This window comes from Stegostoma tigrinum, chromosome 9 (assembly GCF_030684315.1).
Source record: "Stegostoma tigrinum isolate sSteTig4 chromosome 9, sSteTig4.hap1, whole genome shotgun sequence".
Classification (NCBI taxonomy): domain Eukaryota; kingdom Metazoa; phylum Chordata; class Chondrichthyes; order Orectolobiformes; family Stegostomatidae; genus Stegostoma; species Stegostoma tigrinum.
In genome coordinates, this window is record NC_081362.1 from 95,929,346 (window position 1) to 95,948,256 (window position 18,911).

Below are 18,911 nucleotides of genomic sequence, written 5' to 3' on the forward strand. Positions count from 1 at the left end.
AGAAGGCAGCTCAGCATCACCTTCTCAAGGGCACCTAGGGATGGGCATTAAATGCTGACCCAGCCAGCAACATCACTGACCTGAGACCAAATAAAAAAGAGCCCGAACTCTAAGATTGTTATTTGGATTATGATAATATGCTATGTAAATGCAAGAGTTCCTTTTATTCCATTTCGTAAGTTTCCACAGTGGCTTGCTGTGTAATTCTGAGTTGATCCCAATCCAAATACAGCGCAAGATCTTTTCTTCAAGCCCCGGTCCTACAGACAGCTGCCACATACACTGTGATGGCATTATTCCAGCTGGATTCTCTCCATACAGTGCTCAGTTTTCACTGGGATTCAGCCAAGGTTCCTACCCTGACTCACATTGTTTCTTCATGTTGTGTCTGACTAGGTTCTTACACTAGGATGAGCTGTGTCTCCCTCAAGAATCCCTGTGGCCAAAAAAGCCAATGATAATTGGGATGAGATGCGGTTAGCCTAGATTCTGCAGGGGCTAGTAGAGATAAGTGAGAATGGAAGGAAAGAGAAGGAGATTTGAAGATTAACAACTAAATGTTTACAAAATGACAGATTTGCTGGTTCTGAGCCAGCCATGACCTCACCCAGTCATCCCACAGTACTGTCTCTCTCAAACATGCCAACATTCCACAGACAAAGCAAATTTGTTTACTGTAATTTTTCTGAAGAAGATTCCTGGCCTGAAACATCAGCTTTCTGATGCTGTGATAATGGGAACTGCAGATACTGGAGAATCCAAGATAACAAAGTGTGGAGCTGGATGAAGACAGCAGGCCTAGCAGCATCTCAGGAGCACAAAAGCTGACATTTCGGGCCTAGACCCTTCATCCTAGGCTCGAAATGTCAGCTTTTGTGCTCTGAGATGCTGCTTGGCCTGCTGTGTTCATCCAGCTCCACACTTTGTTGACTTTCTGATGCTGCCTGGCCTGTTGTGTTCCTCCAGCTCCCCACTGTGTTATTTCTGACTCCAGCGTTGCCAGTTCTTACTATCTCTTATTGTAATTAATCACTGATTACTCTGGGATTGCTCTTATCCTGGAGTAATCCGAAAATAGCTTTCAGATTTATACTTTTCTAGATTTCAGCATCAGTGTCAAACACTGGCCATTACAATTGGCTCCTCAAATTTCCACTCATTGTCCCGATGGTTCAGAGTCGCTGGTAAAGCTAGAATTTATTGTCCAACCTGGTTTTCCTGAGAAGCTGGTGAGCTGCAGCTAGTGTACAGATTCTGTCACAGTTTGGTACAACTCATATGTTTGATCAGTCATGTCAGAGGTCAGTTACCAGTGACCCAAGTTGGCATGGGCGTGGAGTCACGTAAACAGTGGGCTGGGTAAGGATGGCTGGCCTCCCTCCCTAAAGGACATCAAGTGACTAGATTTTATGGTCAACTAACATCTTTACAGTCACTTTTACTGGTAGCTGCTTCCTTTTGCAGGTTTTACGAAGTGGGTTCAGTTTTCCAAACTGTCCCCACTAGGATATGAGCTCCTATTTTATTGTGATTTCTCAGGCCACATTCATAACAATGGTATTTATCTTTGGAGCTCCAGAACAAAGCTGAAAGCCTTTGGGGAATGTAGATGTTGAAATGGCCCCGTTGACTTGGCAGTGAGCATTTGTCCTGAGCTGCAGTGAAAGCTGACCTGCTCCAACGTCTTCTGAGATTCTCATGCCGAGCCGTTCGAGTCAATTCCCTCCTTCCTCAGCCAGAAACCTTTAACCCTTCCCGAACTAATGTCTCTCAGGATCCTCTGATTTTTATTTCATTCTCTCATGGGGATGTGGGCATGGTTGGCTGGGCCATTTCAGAATGTGGATTAAGCGTTAACCATATTGCTATGGGTCTGTAGTCACACATAGACCAGACTAGGTAAGCTTGGCAGATTTCCTTCCCTAATGGACATTAGTGAATCAGATGAGTATTTACCTCAAAGAGCAATGGTTACATAGTTGACGTTAGACTTTTAATTCTAGATTATTTTTTCGAGTTCAAATTCAGTGGTGGTAAGATTCAAGCCTGAATCAATTGCATGCCTCTGGATTACAGTTCAATTAATAGTATCTCGAGGCCATTACCTACCCTTAGGACTCATGCATCAGCTGAAATGATTAGCAGAAACCAAGACTTAAAGACCATACGATATAAAAGTAAAATTGAACCACTCAGCCCATTGTACCTGCTTTACCATTCGATCATGGCTGATATGTTTTTCAACCTCATTCTCCTACCTTCTCTCTGGAATCCTAGATCCTCTCACTATTCAAGAAACTATCTATCTCTGTTTTAAATAAACTGGATGACTTGGCCTCCACAGCCATCTGCAGCAATGAACTGCACGGATTCACCAGTTCTGAGGAAGGATCACTGGACCCGAAACGTTAACTCTGTTTAATCCTCCACAGATGCTGCCAGACCTGCTGAGCTTTTCCAGCAACTTTGTTTTTGTTCCTGATTTACAGCATCCACAGTTCTCTTGGTTCTTATTTGTGCACAGATTCACCACCCTCTGGCTGAAAAAAAATTTCCTCCTTATCTCAGTTCAAAACTGGGGAGAAGATGGCCTAGTGATATTATCACTGGCTGGTTAATCCTGAGACCCAGATAAATTTCTGGGAACCCAGACTTGAATCCTGCCACGGCAGATGGTAACATTTGAAATCAAAACTTTCTGATGACCATGAATCCATTGTTGATTGTTAGAAAAATACATCTGATTCACTAATGTCCTTCAGAGAGGGAAACAGCCATCCTTACCTGGTCTTGCCCCCATGTGAGTACAGACCCACAGCTATGTGGTCGGCTCTTAACTGACCTCCAAGTAATTAGGGATTGCTGGCCTACCCAAAGACATCCTCACTCCATCATCTCTTCAGCCTGAGGCTGTGCCCTTGGATCCTGGACTTTCCTACTAATGAAAGCATCTTCTCCATGTTCACTCTATTCAAGCTTTTTAGTATTCTATAAGTTCTAATCAGATGCTCCCCACATCCATCTAAACTCCATTACATGTAGACCCAGACTCCTCAGCTACTCCTTAATTCCAGTAGTCATTCTTATAAACCTCCTCTTGACCGTCTCCAATGTCAACATATCCTTCCTCAGATACAGGGCCCAAAACTGCCCACAATATTCTAAGTGGAATTTAATCAGAGCCTGATACAGCCTCAACAGCACATCACTGCTCTTGCATTTTTGCTCTCATAAAATGAATGCTAGCATTGCAGTTGCCTTCCTAACTGCCAACTGAACCTGCATATTAACCTTAAGAAAATGTTGAACCAGGATTCCCAAGTCCCTTTGTACTTCAGATTTGCAAAGCCTTTCCTCATACAGAAAACAATCTACATCTGTATTTTTCCTACCAATGTGCGTAACTTCATACTTTCCCACATTTTTTCCCATCTGCAATTTCTTTGACAACTCTCCCAGCCCATCCAAGTCCTTCAACAGCCTCCCCTCCTCAGCATTATCTGTCTCTCCATCTATCTTTGTGTCATCTGCAAACTTAGCAATAATGCCTTCAGTTCCTTTGATCAGATCATTTATGTATAACGTTAATATAAGTCCTGCCCCTAATTGAGCTGAACTCCACTCGTCATTGGCTGCCATTCTGAAAGACCATAACAAAACCATAAGATGTAGGAGCAGAAATAGGTCATTCAGCCCATTTAGTCTGTTCTGCCATTCAGTGAGTTCATGTCTGATCTGATAATCCTCAACTCCACTTTCCTGCCTTTTCTCCATAATCCTTACTGACTGAAAATCTGTATATATCCCAGCATTGAATTTCACTTAATGATCTGGCCTTGACTATCGCTGTGGTAAAGAATTCCACAGATTCATGTCCTCTGAGAAAATGTGTTCCTCCCCAACTCTGTCTTGTATGTGTGACCCCTAATTCCGAGATGATGTCCTGTGGTCCCAGACCCTCACACAAGGGGAAATCACCTTTCTGCATTCTGCAGAAGGTTTGCTCGAGTAGTTCGAGAGGGTTTAAACTAGTATGGCAGGGGGGTGGGAACCTGAGCTGTATACCAGAGGTGAGCGTTGATGCAGGTGAGGCAGTAGCAAGAGGTAGACCAGCTAGTGGGAAGGATTTTCCTGGGAAGGAACCAAGGGATCGGTTAAAGTGTGTTTGCTTTAATGCAAGGAGTATCAGGAATAAAAGTGATGAACTTAGAACATGGATCAGTACCTGGTGCTATGATGTTGTGGCCATAACAGAGACATGGGTTTCTCATGGGCTGGAATGGTTGCTGGATATTCCAGGGTTTAGAACATTTAAAAAGAATAGGGAGGGGGGAAAAAGAGGAGGGGGTGTAGCACTACTAATCAGAGAGGGTATCACAGCTACAGAAGCTTCCATTGTCGAGGAAGATCTGCCTACTGAGTCAGTATGGGTGGAAATTAGGAACAGCAAGGGAGTAGTCACCTCGTTAGGGGTTTACTACAGGCCCCCCAATAGCAGCAGGGAGATTGAAGAAAGCATAGGTCGACAGATTTTGGAAAAGTGTGGACGCAGTAGGGTTGTTGTAATGGGTGACTTTAACTTTCCTAATATTGATTGGAACCTCCTTAGAGCAGAAGATTTGAATGGAGCTGTTTTTGTAAGGTGTGTTCAGGAGGGTTTCCTAACGCAGTACGTTGACAGGCCGATGAGGGGAGAGGCCATTCTAGACTTGGTGCTCGGAAACGAGCCGGGTCAGGTATCAGATCTTGTGGTGGGAGAGCATTTTGGTGATAGTGACCATAACACTCTCTCATTCTACATAGCTATGGAGAAGGAGAGGATTAGGCAGAATGGGAGGATATTTAATTGGGGAAGAGGAAACTATGATGCGATTAGACACGAGTTAGGAAGCATGGACTGGGAGCAGTTGTTCCATGGTAAGGGAACTATAGACATGTGGAGATGGTTTAAGGAACAGTTGTTGGGAGTGATGAGTAAATATGTCCCTCTGAGACAGGCAAGACGGGGTAAGATAAAGGAACCTTGGATGACGAGAGCGGTGGAGCTTCTAGTGAAAAGGAAGAAGGTAGCTTACATAAGGTGGAGGAAGCTAGGGTCAAGTTCAGCTAGAGAGGATTACATGCAGGCAAGGAAGGAGCTCAAAAATGGTCTGAGGAGAGCCAGGAGGGGGCACGAGAAAGGCTTGGCAGAAGGAATCCGGGAAAACACAAAGGCATTTTACACTTACGTGAGGAATAAGAGAATGGTCAAAGAAAGAGTAGGGCCGATCAGGGATAGCATAGGGAACTTGTGTGTGGAGCCTGAGGAGGTAGGGGAAGCCCTAAATGAGTTTTTTGCTTCTGTCTTTACGAAAGAAACGACCTGTGTAGTGAATGAAACCTTTGAAGAGCAGGTGTGCATGCTGGAATGGATAGAGATAGAGGAAGCTGATGTACTGAAAATTTTGTCAAACATTAAGATTGACAAGTCGCCAGGCCCGGATCAGATTTGTCCTCGGCTGCTTTGGGAAGCGAGAAATGCAATTGCTTCGCCACTTGCGAAGATCTTTGCATCCTCGCTCTCCACTGGAGTCGTACCTGAGGACTGGAGAGAGGCAAATGTAATTCCTCTCTTCAAGAAAGGAAATAGGGAAATCCCCGGCAATTATAGACCGGTAAGTCTCACGTCTGTCGTCTGCAAGGTGTTAGAAAGGATTCTGAGGGATAAGATTTATGACCATCTGGAAGAGCATGGCTTGAACAAATACAGTCAACACGGCTTTGTGAGGGGTAGGTCATGCCTTACAAACCTTATCGAGTTTTTTGAGGATGTGACTAGTAAGGTTGATGAGGGTCAAGCTGTGGATGTGGTGTATATGGACTTCAGTAAGGCATTTGATAAGGTTCCCCATGGAAGGCTCATTCAGAAGGTCAGGAGGAATGGGATACAGGGGAACTTAGCTGCTTGGATACAGAATTGGCTGGCCAACAGAAGACAGCGAGTGGTAGTAGAAGGAAAATATTCTGCCTGGAAGTCAGTGGTGAGTGGGGTTCCACAGGGCTCTGTCCTTGGGCCTCTACTGTTTGTAATTTTTATTAATGACTTGGACGAGGGAATTGAAGGATGGGTCAGCAAGTTTGCAGACGACACAAAGGTCGGAGGTGTCGTTGACAGTGTAGAGGGCTGTTGTAGGCTGCAGCGGGACATTGACAGGATGCAGAGATGGGCTGAGAGGTGGCAGATGGAGTTCAACCTGGATAAATGCGAGCTGATGCATTTTGGAAGGTCGAATTTGAAAGCTGAGTACAGGATTAAGGATAGGATTCTTGGCAGCGTGGAGGAACAGAGGGATCTTGGTGTGCAGATACATAGATCCCTTAAAATGGCCACCCAAGTGGACAGGGTTGTTAAGAAAGCATATGGTGTTTTGGCTTTCATTAACAGGGGGATTGAGTTTAAGAGTCGTGAGATCTTGTTGCAGCTCTATAAAACTTTGGTTAGACCGCACTTGAAATACTGCGTCCAGTTCTGGTTGCCCTATTATAGGAAAGATGTGGATGCTTTGGAGAGGGTTCAGAGGAGGTTTACCAGGATGCTGCCTGGACTGGAGGGCTTATCTTATGAAGAGAGGTTGACTGAGCTCGGTCTCTTTTCATTGGAGAAAAGGAGGAGGAGAGGGGACCTAATTGAGGTATACAAGATAATGAGAGGCATAGATAGAGTCGATAGCCAGAGACTATTTCCCAGGGCAGAAATGGCTAGCACGAGGGGTCATAGTTTTAAGCTGGTTGGTGGAAAGTATAGAGGGGATGTCAGAGGCAGGTTCTTTACGCAGAGAGTTGTGAGAGCATGGAATGCGTTGCCAGCAGCAGTTGTGGAAGCAAGGTCATTGGGGTCATTTAAGAGACTGCTGGACATGCATATGGTCACAGAAATTTGAGGGTGCATCCATGAGGATCAATGGTCGGCACAACATTGTGGGCTGAAGGGCCTGTTCTGTGCTGTACTGTTCTATGTTCTATGTTCTATGTTCTATGCATCTACCCTGTCAGGTCCCCTCGGCTCCTGATATGGAACTGCAGGTCAATGTTAAGAGTTGGAGAGAATTTGGAAGTTTACAACGCAGAACCAGTTGAAGAAAAGTTCGTCATTATTTGGGAACTGAGAATGGCCTGCAATAGTGCAAAGGGGTAGAGGCAATTGATGCAGAGACATTTATGAATTATGTTTCTTCTTCTCTTCCATAGGGTAAATGGGAACAGTTCCACATCCAACTGTATAACTACGAGAACTATTCCAAGCTTCAGAGAATAACTGGTTGCGAATGTATGAGGCTGCTCATCTGAAGGTCTTTAGTTGCACAATGAGGAATAAATAATCAGAGAGTTAGATAGGGTGGATAGGGAGAGCCTTTTTCCTAGGATGGTGACGACGAGCATGAGGGGGCATAGCTTTAAATTGAGGGGTGAAAGATATCGGACAGATTTCAGAGGTAGTTTCTTTACTCAGAGAGTAGTAAGGGAATGGAACGCTTTGCCTGCAAAGGTAGTAGATTCGCCAACTTTAGGTACATTTGAGTCGTCATTGGATAAGCACATGGACGTACATGGAATAGTGTAGGTTAGATGGGCTTGAGATCGGTATGACAGGTCGGCACAACATCGAGGGCCGAAGAGCCTGTGCTGTGCTGTAATGTTCTATGTTCTATGTTATTTTCTTGCCTTGCTGGGCTTCAGGGAATTGAAAGGGAAGGCGTTGCCATTGTATGAAAGGCTATTCTCTATTTTGGATTCTGGGCTCATTGGGAGCACGTACTTTCATTGGCAGCCTGAGAGGTTTTCCGATATCCCTTGATGACTTCAGTCACCCATTGGCCCTGTTTATTTTCATTAAATATTAGAGGTAGACAGTCAGCTACAGTCAGAATCAGGGCCTGGGAGTGATGACCATTGAATCCAGTAACACCTTAACTTGAAAATAAACTAGGCCTCAGCTCATCCACCCCACAGACTGGTACATGGTCAGACCACAGCAATGGAATTGGCTCATTGTGTCACATGGCAATAGCCCTGTCATGGAGTCTAATATCCAGTACCAGTTGAAAATATTTTCATTTCCAATATCTTTACTTAATCCGCAAAGTGTTTAATGCCCAAAATCTCAACTTTGGACACATTTCTTTAAATACCCAATAACTAAACCAGCAGGGATGTCTTATTGGAATTATGCAGGGTCTTGGTGAGATCATGTCTAGAGTATTGTATGCAGTTTTGGTCTCCTTAGAAGTTGATAATTGATTTCCTCTTCTTTTTGTGAATAGATCCCGGTAATTATGCTGTGGATGAGGTGGTGTGACTCTTCTAATTTAGTGCTTTTTAACGATGGCAAATGTGTAGTTCATGTATTGTATCCAAAGTTTGGCTGTATGTTGGAGAAGGTTGTGTGTTCCAATCTTTTCATGACTGTCTCTGCAATAAATCCTGAGATGGGTGACCCCATAGATTTGCCAGTAATCTCATTGTATACTTGACTGTTAAAGATGAAGTGTGTGATGGAGCATAGATCCAGTAGTCTGAGTGTATTGGTCCTGCTTATGGAACAAGTAGGTCGGTCAGCGTTTCTGTTTCCTGTTGTAATGTGGCCAGTGTTTCTTTGGCTGGAGGGATTTCCATGGACATGAATAGCACTGTAATGTCAAAGGATACCATAGTCTTATCATCATTGATTTTGATGTTCCTGAGGTTATTAAGGAATTGCTGGGTTGTGTGGATGGAGTGGGATTATCTGTCGACCAGGTGTTTCAGTCTTTGTTGTAACTCCTTGGCCAGTTTGTATGTAGGTATGCCTGGTAGGGAGACAATGTGTCAAAGTGGGATGTCTAGATTGCGTACTTTGGTGAGTCCTTAAAAGTGGGAAGCGTCTGAGCTTTCTGGCTTTATTTTTATGTAGTCTGTCTTGCTTATTTGTCCTGCATTCTTTCGTCTCTTCACTAATACACTGGCCACACTACGGTATGTCAAGAACACATCAGAACTGACAATTAGACTCTTGCAACCACTAGGAATCAGGATAGCACACAAACCCACGGCCATTGCAACAAATACTCACAAAGACCAAAGACCACAAACCCATGACACACAGGACCAACGTAGGGTACAAAAGTACCATGTTAGGACTGCCAAAAGCATTACATTGGCCAGACAGGAAGGAAACAAGTCATTAGAATACATAAACGCCAGCTAACAGCAAAACAACACAAAGAACTTTCTCTGATTTCAGTACACTCGGACAACGAAGGTCATCAATTTAACTGGGACGATTTCACCATTCTAGCTCAAGCCAAACATGGACACACATAGGAATTCCTAGAGGCCTGGTTCTCCAGCCATAATGCAATCAGTAAACATATGGAATTAGACCCTACATACAATCCCTTGCAGAAAAGAACCAGAAATGACACGAAACACCTCAACAGACTGGAGCATATAAAAACTAAGAGGAGTAGAACGACATTGCTTCTTCGGAGTCTGCACTGACAATGGTGAAACATCTGAACTGGCACCAGCTATCTCAGTGACCAAGTCAACAACCTGATTCCTGGGATGGCAACACTGAAGTTTGAGGAGAAGGTGAAATGTTTAACTGGAAATTCACTGAAATTCAGAAAAAGGAGTGGATTCTCATAGTAACCTATAAAATTCTAACAGAGCTAGACAGTGTGGATGCAGGTAAGGATGTTCCCAATGGTAGCAGATTGTGGAACCAGGGGTCACAGTTTAAGAATACAGAGTAGGTCATTTAAGACAGAAATGAGGAAACATTTCTTCACCCAGAGATATTTGTTTTTTATTTGTCGCATGCATCTAGGTACAGTGATAAGTTTTGTTTTGTATGCAGTACAGGCAGATCATACCATACAAGTGCATTAGGGTAATAGAGTTGAGCAACGAGTACAATGTTACAGCTGCAGAGAAGGTACACAGAGGGCGAGGTCAATGTTAAATTTCTAATTTGAGAGTCCCATTCAGAAGTTTATAAACAACAAGGAAAAATATGTTCCTGTACCTGTTGGTACAAGCGTCTAAACGTTTGTATTTTCTGCCCGATGGAAGAGGTTGGAAGGCAGTATAACCAGGGTGGGAGGGGTCTTTGATCATGTTGACTGCCTTCCCAAGGCAGCAGGAAATATAGATGGAGTCAATGGATGGAAGGTTCGTATGCGTGATGGCCTTGGCTGTGTTCACAACTCTCTGTAATTTCCTATGATCCTGGGCTGAGCAGTTGCCATACCAAGGCGTGATGCATCCGCATAGCTTTCTCTGGTGAGCTGTGGAATGCTCTGCCAGAGAACATAGCTGAGGCTAAAACATTGAATGCTTTCAGAAAGATGGTGGACACAGAACTTGGGATGACAGGGATCAAAAAATACAGGGGAAAAGGAGGAACAAACTATTGAGTTGGATGATCAGCCATGATCATATTGACTGGGGGAGCAGGCTCAAAGGGCTGAATGGTCAACTATTATTCAATATTTGGCATCAATGGGTGATTATGTTGCTGGATGACTAATTCAGAAGCTGGCGTTAATGTTCTGGGGAAATCAGTTCAATTCCCATGATAGTAGTTGGTGGAATTTAAATTCCATGAGTAATTCTGGAACTGAAAGCTCACCCCAGTAGCAATAACTGTGAAACCATCATTGACTATTTGTAAGCACCCATCTGATTCACTCATGCCCTTCAGGGAGGAAAATCTGCTGCCCTTACCCAGTTATGACTCCAGACCAGAGCGATGTGATTGACTCTGAAATATTCCCTGATGTTCAGTGAGCCACAAATGCTGGCCTTTTCCAGAATATAGGTGTCACTGAAAAGATTAACCTTTATCCTATGCCGAAGATTAATTATCCTTAACTGATATTGACAGTCTAATGGTAGGCACAAAGCTCACATAGTGTCAAACTATTAATACGTCCTGGCCTGGGATCTCTCTAAATCCCAAATTCCATCTTCTCCAGCCTGAGTTCTCACCCCTTAACCAGAACACCAGCAACTTCCCATTCAGGCCATGATTACAATTGTCATTCGGAATATAAAGAATGCTCCCACTGGATTTATGCTCGTCTATCTACCTGTTTAGGAGAACAGCTTAAAACTCCAGGTAGCATTAGGTAAGTTGGTGCATTTAATGGTTCCCCAGCTCCGATCCTACCTGTCTTAAAACTACGTCCAGATAAAACTGCTCAGCAGCTTTTGTTCTGAGCATGAACTTTACTCTTTAGTATCTGGTAAACAGTTGAAGCCAAGTAGTCTGACTCACCTTGGAGTCTAGCCCAGTCTGTCTGATTAACAATGCAATGTTTCCAGAACATTGTGAATTTAGTGAGGAATGTTGCGGTCTGCCTTAGAGCTAAGTACTAATGTCAATGGAATCCGAGTGGGAGGGTACACACTGTTCCCCATCAGCTTGAAGCTCAGTTTTCCATTAACCATCTTCCATCTGGAAAGAACACAGGATACTGTCTGTCAGAGCTGAGGGTTGGTGACAATAGTGTATGAGCACTCCCATCATCACAACCGTTAACATCACTGATTGACACCTCAGTATTAACAGTTGTCTCAAGCGGGGGTAATGATTAGTCAAGAGGAGAAATGGAAGTCTAAAGACTCATTCTCAACAACCTGAGGCTGACATGTGGTAGATCGAATGGTTCCCCGGGAGATAGCACCAATATCGGAGTTGAAGGAGCAGAAGCTCAGGGTGTGATGTGTAGTGACAAAAGTGGAACACCATGATTGACTTCTTGAGAACAAAGGTTCCAAAAGTTAACAGCCAAAAGAAAAAAAGATGTCATGGCAGATGTTTGTTCAGAGAGGTGTGGGACAGCCATTTTTTCCAACTGCTCTTTGTTCGCAACTAGGGGCTTTACTCCAGCTTAAAATCCCCTCAATGGGTATGGCCTTTCCAATTGGCCTATGAAGGCATTCTTTGTCATCACTGACTGGTTCCCATCACTGGGAACTTTGTGATTTTGGTGGGCTGAGGAAAATAATTGGAGAGCGATTAGTAAATTAGTTAATGAATTAGCAAGGAGGGTATTTATCCAGAGGTGACTAATGCATGGAAGGAAGGCTTGGAGGGGTCAGGTGCGTCTGGAGAGGGTTGCTGATTTGGAATGTGTATTTGAAGTAGGGAAGATTGAAGTGGGTTGGGATGTGTTTGTTGTGAGGGGTAAAATTTAGTCAGAGAAAGAGGGGGTTGAGTGAGGGGTAAGGGATTGGGCGGGGACCTGTTAAAATCAGAGAGGTGGGGAGTAAAGGGCATCAGGGTAGAAGGTACAAGATGAGGACAGAGAAATCAGGGAGAGGAGAAAGTTTATGTTGAGGTTTAGGTCACGCAAGATGAGGGGCTGCTTGAAGTGACGAGGGAGAAAAATTGCCATGAGAAAATCATTGTGGTGGAGGTGAGGTTTTAGTGGGCATGGGACAAGTGTCAGGGAGAATTGGTGAGAGGGATGGAATGGAAGTGAATGTCTTGACTGGGTTAGGAGTGAGGAGGAGATTGAAGTGTAACCATGAGGGTAGACAAGAAAGATGCTTATTGGTTGCAGTGAGGCATCGCCACTGAGACTCAGGTGTTAGTCAGGGGAAGGGCTAGAGGTTAGTTTCAGCTAGTTCACTCTTAACATCAGTGACTGCATTGACATAGTTCCTTAAGCTTGGGAAAATGTGACCAGTTGCTACACAGTGGCATTGCCAAGCAAAATCTGACATTGAGCTCCTCGTCTGTTTTCTTCTATCTTCAACCAATGATCAACACAGTCCATTTCAGCTGCTGCCTAATGACATAAAGCACCATCGCTGGTGAATAAGATGCCAAACTCTGAGGGTTTTTTTGAATCACAAGTGCCACACATGAAACAATTGCGTGACACTGGGACTTGCATTCCAGTGTTGGTATTTGCTGTCAAGCCACAGTTGGCTCTGATCATCGTGCTGACCCATTGTAGACCACAGGAGGTGTTGCCATTCACCAGGGCAGTGTCAAAGAGTCATGGAGCTGTACAGCACAGAAGCAGACCCTTAAGTCCAACTCTTCCATCCCGACCAGATATCCTAAATTAATTTAGCCCCATTTGCCAGCATTTGGCCCATATCTCTCGAAACTCTTCCTATTCATGTACCCATCCACCTGCCTTTTAAATGTTGTAATTGCACCGGTCTCCACTACTTCCTACATATGCACCACCCACTGCATGGAAAAGTTGCCCTTTAGGTCCCTTTTAAAACTTTCCCTTCTCACCTGAAACCCATGCCTTCTAATTTTGGACTCCCTTATGCTGGGAAAAAGTCTGTGGCTATTTGCCATATCTATGTCCCTCATGATTTTATAAACCTCTATAAGTTTACCTCTCAGCGTACGACATGCTAGGGAAACCAGTCCAGGCCCATTCATCAGAGATAATGGGAACTGCAGATGCTGGCGAATCTGAGATAACAAAGTGTGGAGCTGAATGAACACAGCAGGCCAAGCAGCATCTTAGGAGCACAAAAGTTGATGTTTCTGGCCTCGACCTTCATCAGAAAAGGACAAGGGGGAGAGGGTTCTGAAATAAATGGGGAGAGAGGGGGATGGGGATAGAAGATGGATAGAAGAGAAGCTAGGTGGAGAGGAGACAGACAGGTCAAAGAGGCGGGGATGGAGCCTGTAGAGGTAAGTGTAGGTGGGGAGGTAGGGAGGGGATAGGTCAGTCCGGGGAAGACGGACAGGTCAAGGGGGTGGGATGAGGTTAGTAGGTAGGAAATGAGGGTGCGGCTTGAGGTGGGAGGAGAGGATAGATGAGAGGAAGAACAGGTTAGGGAGGCGGAGACGAGCTGGGCTGGTTTTGGGATGCAGTAGGGGGAGGGGCAATTTTGAAGCTTGTTAAATCCACACTGATACCACTGGGCTGCAGGGTTCCCAAGCAGAATATGAGTTGCTGCTCCTGCAACCTTCGGGTGGCATCGTTGTGGCACTGCAGGAGGCCCAGGATGGACATGTCGTCTAAGGAATGGGAGGGGGAGTTGAAATGGTTCGCGACTGGGAGATGCAGTTGTTTATTGCGAACTGAGCATAGGTGTTCTGCAAAGTTGTCCCCAAGCCTCTCTTTGGTTTCCCCAATGTAGCGGAGGCCACAGCAGGCCTATTCATCGTTCCCCTATAGCTCAAACTCTCTAACCCTGGAAAAATCATTGTAAATCTTTTCTGAACTCTTTCAAGTTTAACAACAGGGAGACCAGAACTGAATGCAATATTCCAAAAGTGGCCTAAGCAATGTTTTGTAGAGCTGCAACATGACCTCCCAACTCCTAAACTCATTGCGCTGACAATGAAGGCTAGTGGCCTCCAGGTATGGTGATCAGTGGCTTTATGTCACACTTGGAGATATGAATTCTGGCGATTTAAAACCTGGTCAAAACTATAAGCCCAAAGGAACATCAAAAAGGAGGAGGGAGAGAGTTAGGGAAAGTTAGAGATGGAATGCCAGGATTTGGGGCCCAGACAGCTGAAGACACAGGCATCACGGGGATCGATTAACATCAGGAAAGAGCTGAGAACCAATAGCTTCTCTGACAGCTGGAGAATAGTACAGGGAGGGAGAGATAAAGTGATGGAGAGATTTGAACATGAGGATAAGAATTTTAACATTGAGGGACTGTGGAACTGGGAAACAATATATCTGCAAAGAGACACCTTACTCTAAAGTGTACACACAGCAGTATCACAATCGCACACCACCCCCGAACCCCCGACATACTGTTTCTGGTGTTACTGTCACTTTAACAATCACCACTGAAGCAAGTATTTAGTCCCACGCCCTGTCTGCAGCAAGGTTTCATTAACATCTTACAGATGTGGAGATTGAACTATGCAACTGCCAGTGAATAATAAATAGCAGAACAGGAACCCAGAAGAACTCAGCATCAAGGAAAGGGGGCTGGAAAGTCAGTATTTCAAACTCTCACTGCCTCTCCATCTCCATTAGACAGTATAAAGGGAAACTGTGAACAGCTAATACTTCACTCACCCAGGAAAATAGTGAGAGTTTCTGACAGAGAAACTGCAACCATCTGAGAAGGCAGCTCCTCTATTAACAACAGCATTTTATCAGGTAATATTCCTGCTCATTAAATGTGCTATGCCCGAGTGTGGCGTCTACATTCTTCCTGTGCAAATGATGATGTGTGCATTTGTGTATGTGTGAATCTGATTGTGTGTATATCTGACGGTACATGTGTTATGTGTGTAAATATCTGACTGAGTGAGTGTTATGTGTATGTATATCTGTTGGTTATGTGTGTCAGTAGTTTGTTGCTCGAGGTAAATTCAGAAAATTAAAAGTTCTTTTCAAACTGCAATTTGAGTCAGTGATTGCCACAGCTTCTTGTCAATGGCTTGTGTCTCAATGCCCTGTTATACACAGCCTGTGTGTGTGTGTGTGTGTGTGTGTGTGTGTGTGTGTGTGTGTGTGTGTGTGTGTGTGTGTGTGTGTGTGTGTGTGTGTGTGTGTCAGTAAAGGGGAACATTGAAACTCACAGGGACAGTGAGCTCCATTGGGAGTCTATGACCTCCAGTTGGGAGGCTGTGAGCTCCAGTGGGAGGTCAGCCAGGAACCGTAGAAGAGTGTTTTGTCCTGAAGGGAGCAAAGGCATGGAATTTTGATTGGTTGAGATGTTGGTGATTAAAAGCAAGGTTATGGAAATTCTAACCGATCTTGTCCTTAGGTTATCATGAGGTTCCTGTGGATCTTACACTGTGTCTTGGGAGTCTACATGATGGAGGCTGGAGAAGATTATACCTCAGAGACCGATGTTCTGGCTTCCCTGTTCCCCTTGCGTTTGAACAACACATTCGCGACTGAGAGTGCAGCTGGATTGGGAATGATGGAGCTCTCGAATGTGTGTGAGATAACAGTGCTGACCAGTTCCTTAGCCAGCCCCGGGGAGCAGGAAGCAGTGGGCCCTGTAACTCAGGAAGACCTTAATCTCATCAAGGATCTCTTGAATAGCAGCAGTTTCATACTGGAGAGCTTGGCATCTGCAGTTAACGAAGAGATTGGGAAAGTAAACTACCAATCACTTATCACGGCCGCAGTCCAGGACATTAAACAACAGAATGAGCTATCCAATAACATTATGACAGAAATCTTGCAAGCCCTTGACTCAGAGCCAACATCAGATAACCATGTGAAAAAGTAAGTATTGAGCTATGTATATAGAGGTTTGGAAAAGTTTGGCCTTTGCCACTGAAATGTTATATGTACAAACATTACAAGTTGGGAATGGGCTGGAACAGATTGCCTTGGATCTGCTTCAATATGTAATAAGATCACAGCTGATCTGACTGTGGGCTTAACTCCAACAAATACAAAGGGGAAGGGCACCAGAAATGTGCAATAGAAACCTTCAAATTGAAGCAGACCAATGCAGATGCTGGATGTAAGCACATTGTAAGCTGTAACACTGAAAAATAAGTCATATCTGACTTGAAACATTACCAGTTTCCCTCTCTATAGATGCTACCAGGCCCACTTAGTTTCTCCAACCATTTCTGTGTTTGTTTAGAATCAGAAGCATTTCTTTCCATGGCACTTAGTAACTCATTAAATACCCACCGATAAGGGACAGCAGAAGGTAGAGCTGCCTGAATACTGTCCCCAGACAGCACAGGGTTAGATACAGAGTAAAACTCCGTCTACAGTATTCCCATCAAACATTTCCAGAAGGGAGACAGCACTGGTTTAAATGCAGAGTGAAGGCCTCTCTACACTGTCCCTCATCAAACACTCCCAGAATAGGAACAGCACGGGTTGAGATACATGTTGAATCTGCCTCTGCACTGTTCCCTATCAAACATTTCGAGGACAGGGATTGCACATAGTTAGATACAGGGTAAGGCTCTCTCTACAATGCCCCCATCAAACACTCCCAGGACAGGGAGAGCACAGGGTTAGGTACAGAGTAATCTTCCTTCTGCTCATTATTACGTGTGAAGTATATACTTCCTTGAGCTGGCTTTTTACAGTCGCAGTCTTGGTGGCTCTTGACAGGTTGTTTTCAGGTTGACCCTCTATCAGTATTGTCCTCTCCTTTGTTAGGTTCAAGGAGAATGTTTGGAAGATGGAAACGATGCTGCAGACTATCGATCTCCTTGCCAGCCAGGTTGAGGACCTGTCAGACACTCTCTCCACAGAGCTAAACCATCACATGGCTAAGTCTCATACAGTGAAGTCTATCCAATACAAGAACTGAGAGGAGGCTGGTTGCCCTGTGTATTAAGCACCACGTCCCATCATCAATCAGCTCACATTTGAGATGTTAACATTTTTTCTTGACAAGATTCCAGCATTTGCAGAAAGGATCAAACAATGAGCTAAAGACACTAGTCCCTATTTCCTGAGTGGCAATGCTCTATAGTCTGGCAAATCATTTCTACTCACTAGCTTCTGGTCTAAGTTCTGTTCTTTGCTCTATTCAAAACTATTCACTGCCGAGCTTTCGTTGTGTTTCATTGCATTGCCAGCACATCAACAGCTGTGTGCACCCATCTTATGTTTCCCAGCGTTGCCATATGTAGGGTCATGCTTCCAAACAGGTCGTTAAGGATATTAAAAATTGCTCACTATTCACTTCTGTAAATGGCTGCCTTACTGAATATGTTCAAACTCATGCAGTTTTAACAATTGAATAAATGTTAAGAAATGATGCATTCTGTGAAGGGCTGACCTGGCAATAACCCGCTCACTGGGATTCTCCAGTGTTTCAAAAGTCGAGTGATCCCTCAGTTCTCAAAGTGCTGCTCTGGGCAGGTTCCAAAGGAAGGACTTTGGACCAGGAAGTCTTTGGCCTTTATTCAATAACACACCATTGAGGCTTCATAAAGATCAAGACCTCCATATTCCAAGTGCAGTTGATCCAGAATTTCTCCAAATGTTGAAACTTGTACTAAAAGAAAACATATCCCAAATGGTACAGTCATCACAGGAATACATAAATGTTTCAGAGCAGTGGCTGAGTGAATGAAATACATTTGAATTTTTACAAAGATCTGATAAATATACGTCAGAAAAATAAAGAATCTTTTAAATGCATTTTGGACAGTTTTTTTTAACAATGTGTCTCAGGACCAATGTATTGAATTTAATGACGAGATGAAATTAGTTAAGAGTCTAAAAATACATGAATGATTATTAGTAATGATCAAAATGAAGTCAAGTTCAATATAATGTTTGAAATGGAGAGAACCATGAAAGGGCTGCTAAGATTCTAGTTCACTTCTGTAGCCACTGGTCAGCCAGCTGGACCTGATAGAATATGGGTTCCCTGATTGGGGCTGTTACTCTGGACCAATCATAGAGCTCTGGCTGACAGATAAGAACAGGAGTGTTAGATATCCTTTTCACTGTGAAAACTGGCTCTGAGGGAGCTGAATTAGCGTCAAGGACTCTGCATGTAAACAAAAGGTGACTTGGTGGTGGGTTACTGGCCTTTGGGGGGTTATTTCAACCATAATGTGATTTTTTTTCTTTATTCCCTCACAGGATGAGGGGATTGCTGACCAGGCCAGCATTTATTGCCCATTCCTAATTACCCAGAAGAGCAGATAAGAGTCAACCTCATAGACTGGACCTGGAGCTGGAGTCACATGTAGGCCAGACCAGGTAAGGATGGCAGTTTCCTTCCCTAAAGGATATTAGCGAACCAGATGGACTTTTCCTGACAATCAATAATGGAATCACCACTAGATTCTTAATTCCAGATATTTATTGAATTCAAATTCCACCATCTGCCAAGGTGGGATTTGAACCTAGGTCCCCAGAACATTACCTAGTTCTCTGGATTAACAGTTCACCAAATTGCCTAGCAAATCAGTCAATGGGGAATGGGCAGCG

The 18,911-nt window shown here is 44.1% G+C and overlaps 2 protein-coding genes across 8 annotated transcripts in view; both read left to right on the forward strand.

Moving 5' to 3' along the window:
- LOC125454964 (uncharacterized) overlaps nt 1-18,110 on the forward strand; it is a 45,568-nt gene extending 27,458 nt beyond the window's left edge. For 2 of the 7 annotated variants that reach the window (XM_059648774.1, XM_059648775.1), the window contains exons 2-4: nt 15,006-15,131; nt 15,745-16,214; nt 17,118-18,110. In XM_059648774.1, the coding sequence (XP_059504757.1) occupies nt 15,751-16,214; nt 17,118-17,271 (618 nt within the window). In that variant the 5' untranslated portion in view covers nt 15,006-15,131; nt 15,745-15,750 and the 3' untranslated portion in view covers nt 17,272-18,110. Of the gene's footprint in view, nt 1-7,227; nt 7,307-14,872; nt 15,132-15,744; nt 16,215-17,117 lie in introns of those variants that run through there. The other 5 variants (XM_059648771.1, XM_059648772.1, XM_048536366.2 and 2 more) reach the window with 4 other exon arrangements.
- A 491-nt stretch (nt 18,111-18,601) lies between these two features.
- The window catches only part of chrna2b (cholinergic receptor, nicotinic, alpha 2b (neuronal)), a 31,552-nt gene continuing 31,242 nt past the window's right edge, over nt 18,602-18,911 (forward strand). The window contains exon 1 of the mRNA XM_048536365.2: nt 18,602-18,680. The gene's annotated coding sequence lies outside the window, so the exon portion shown is untranslated. The remainder of the gene's footprint in view (nt 18,681-18,911) is intronic.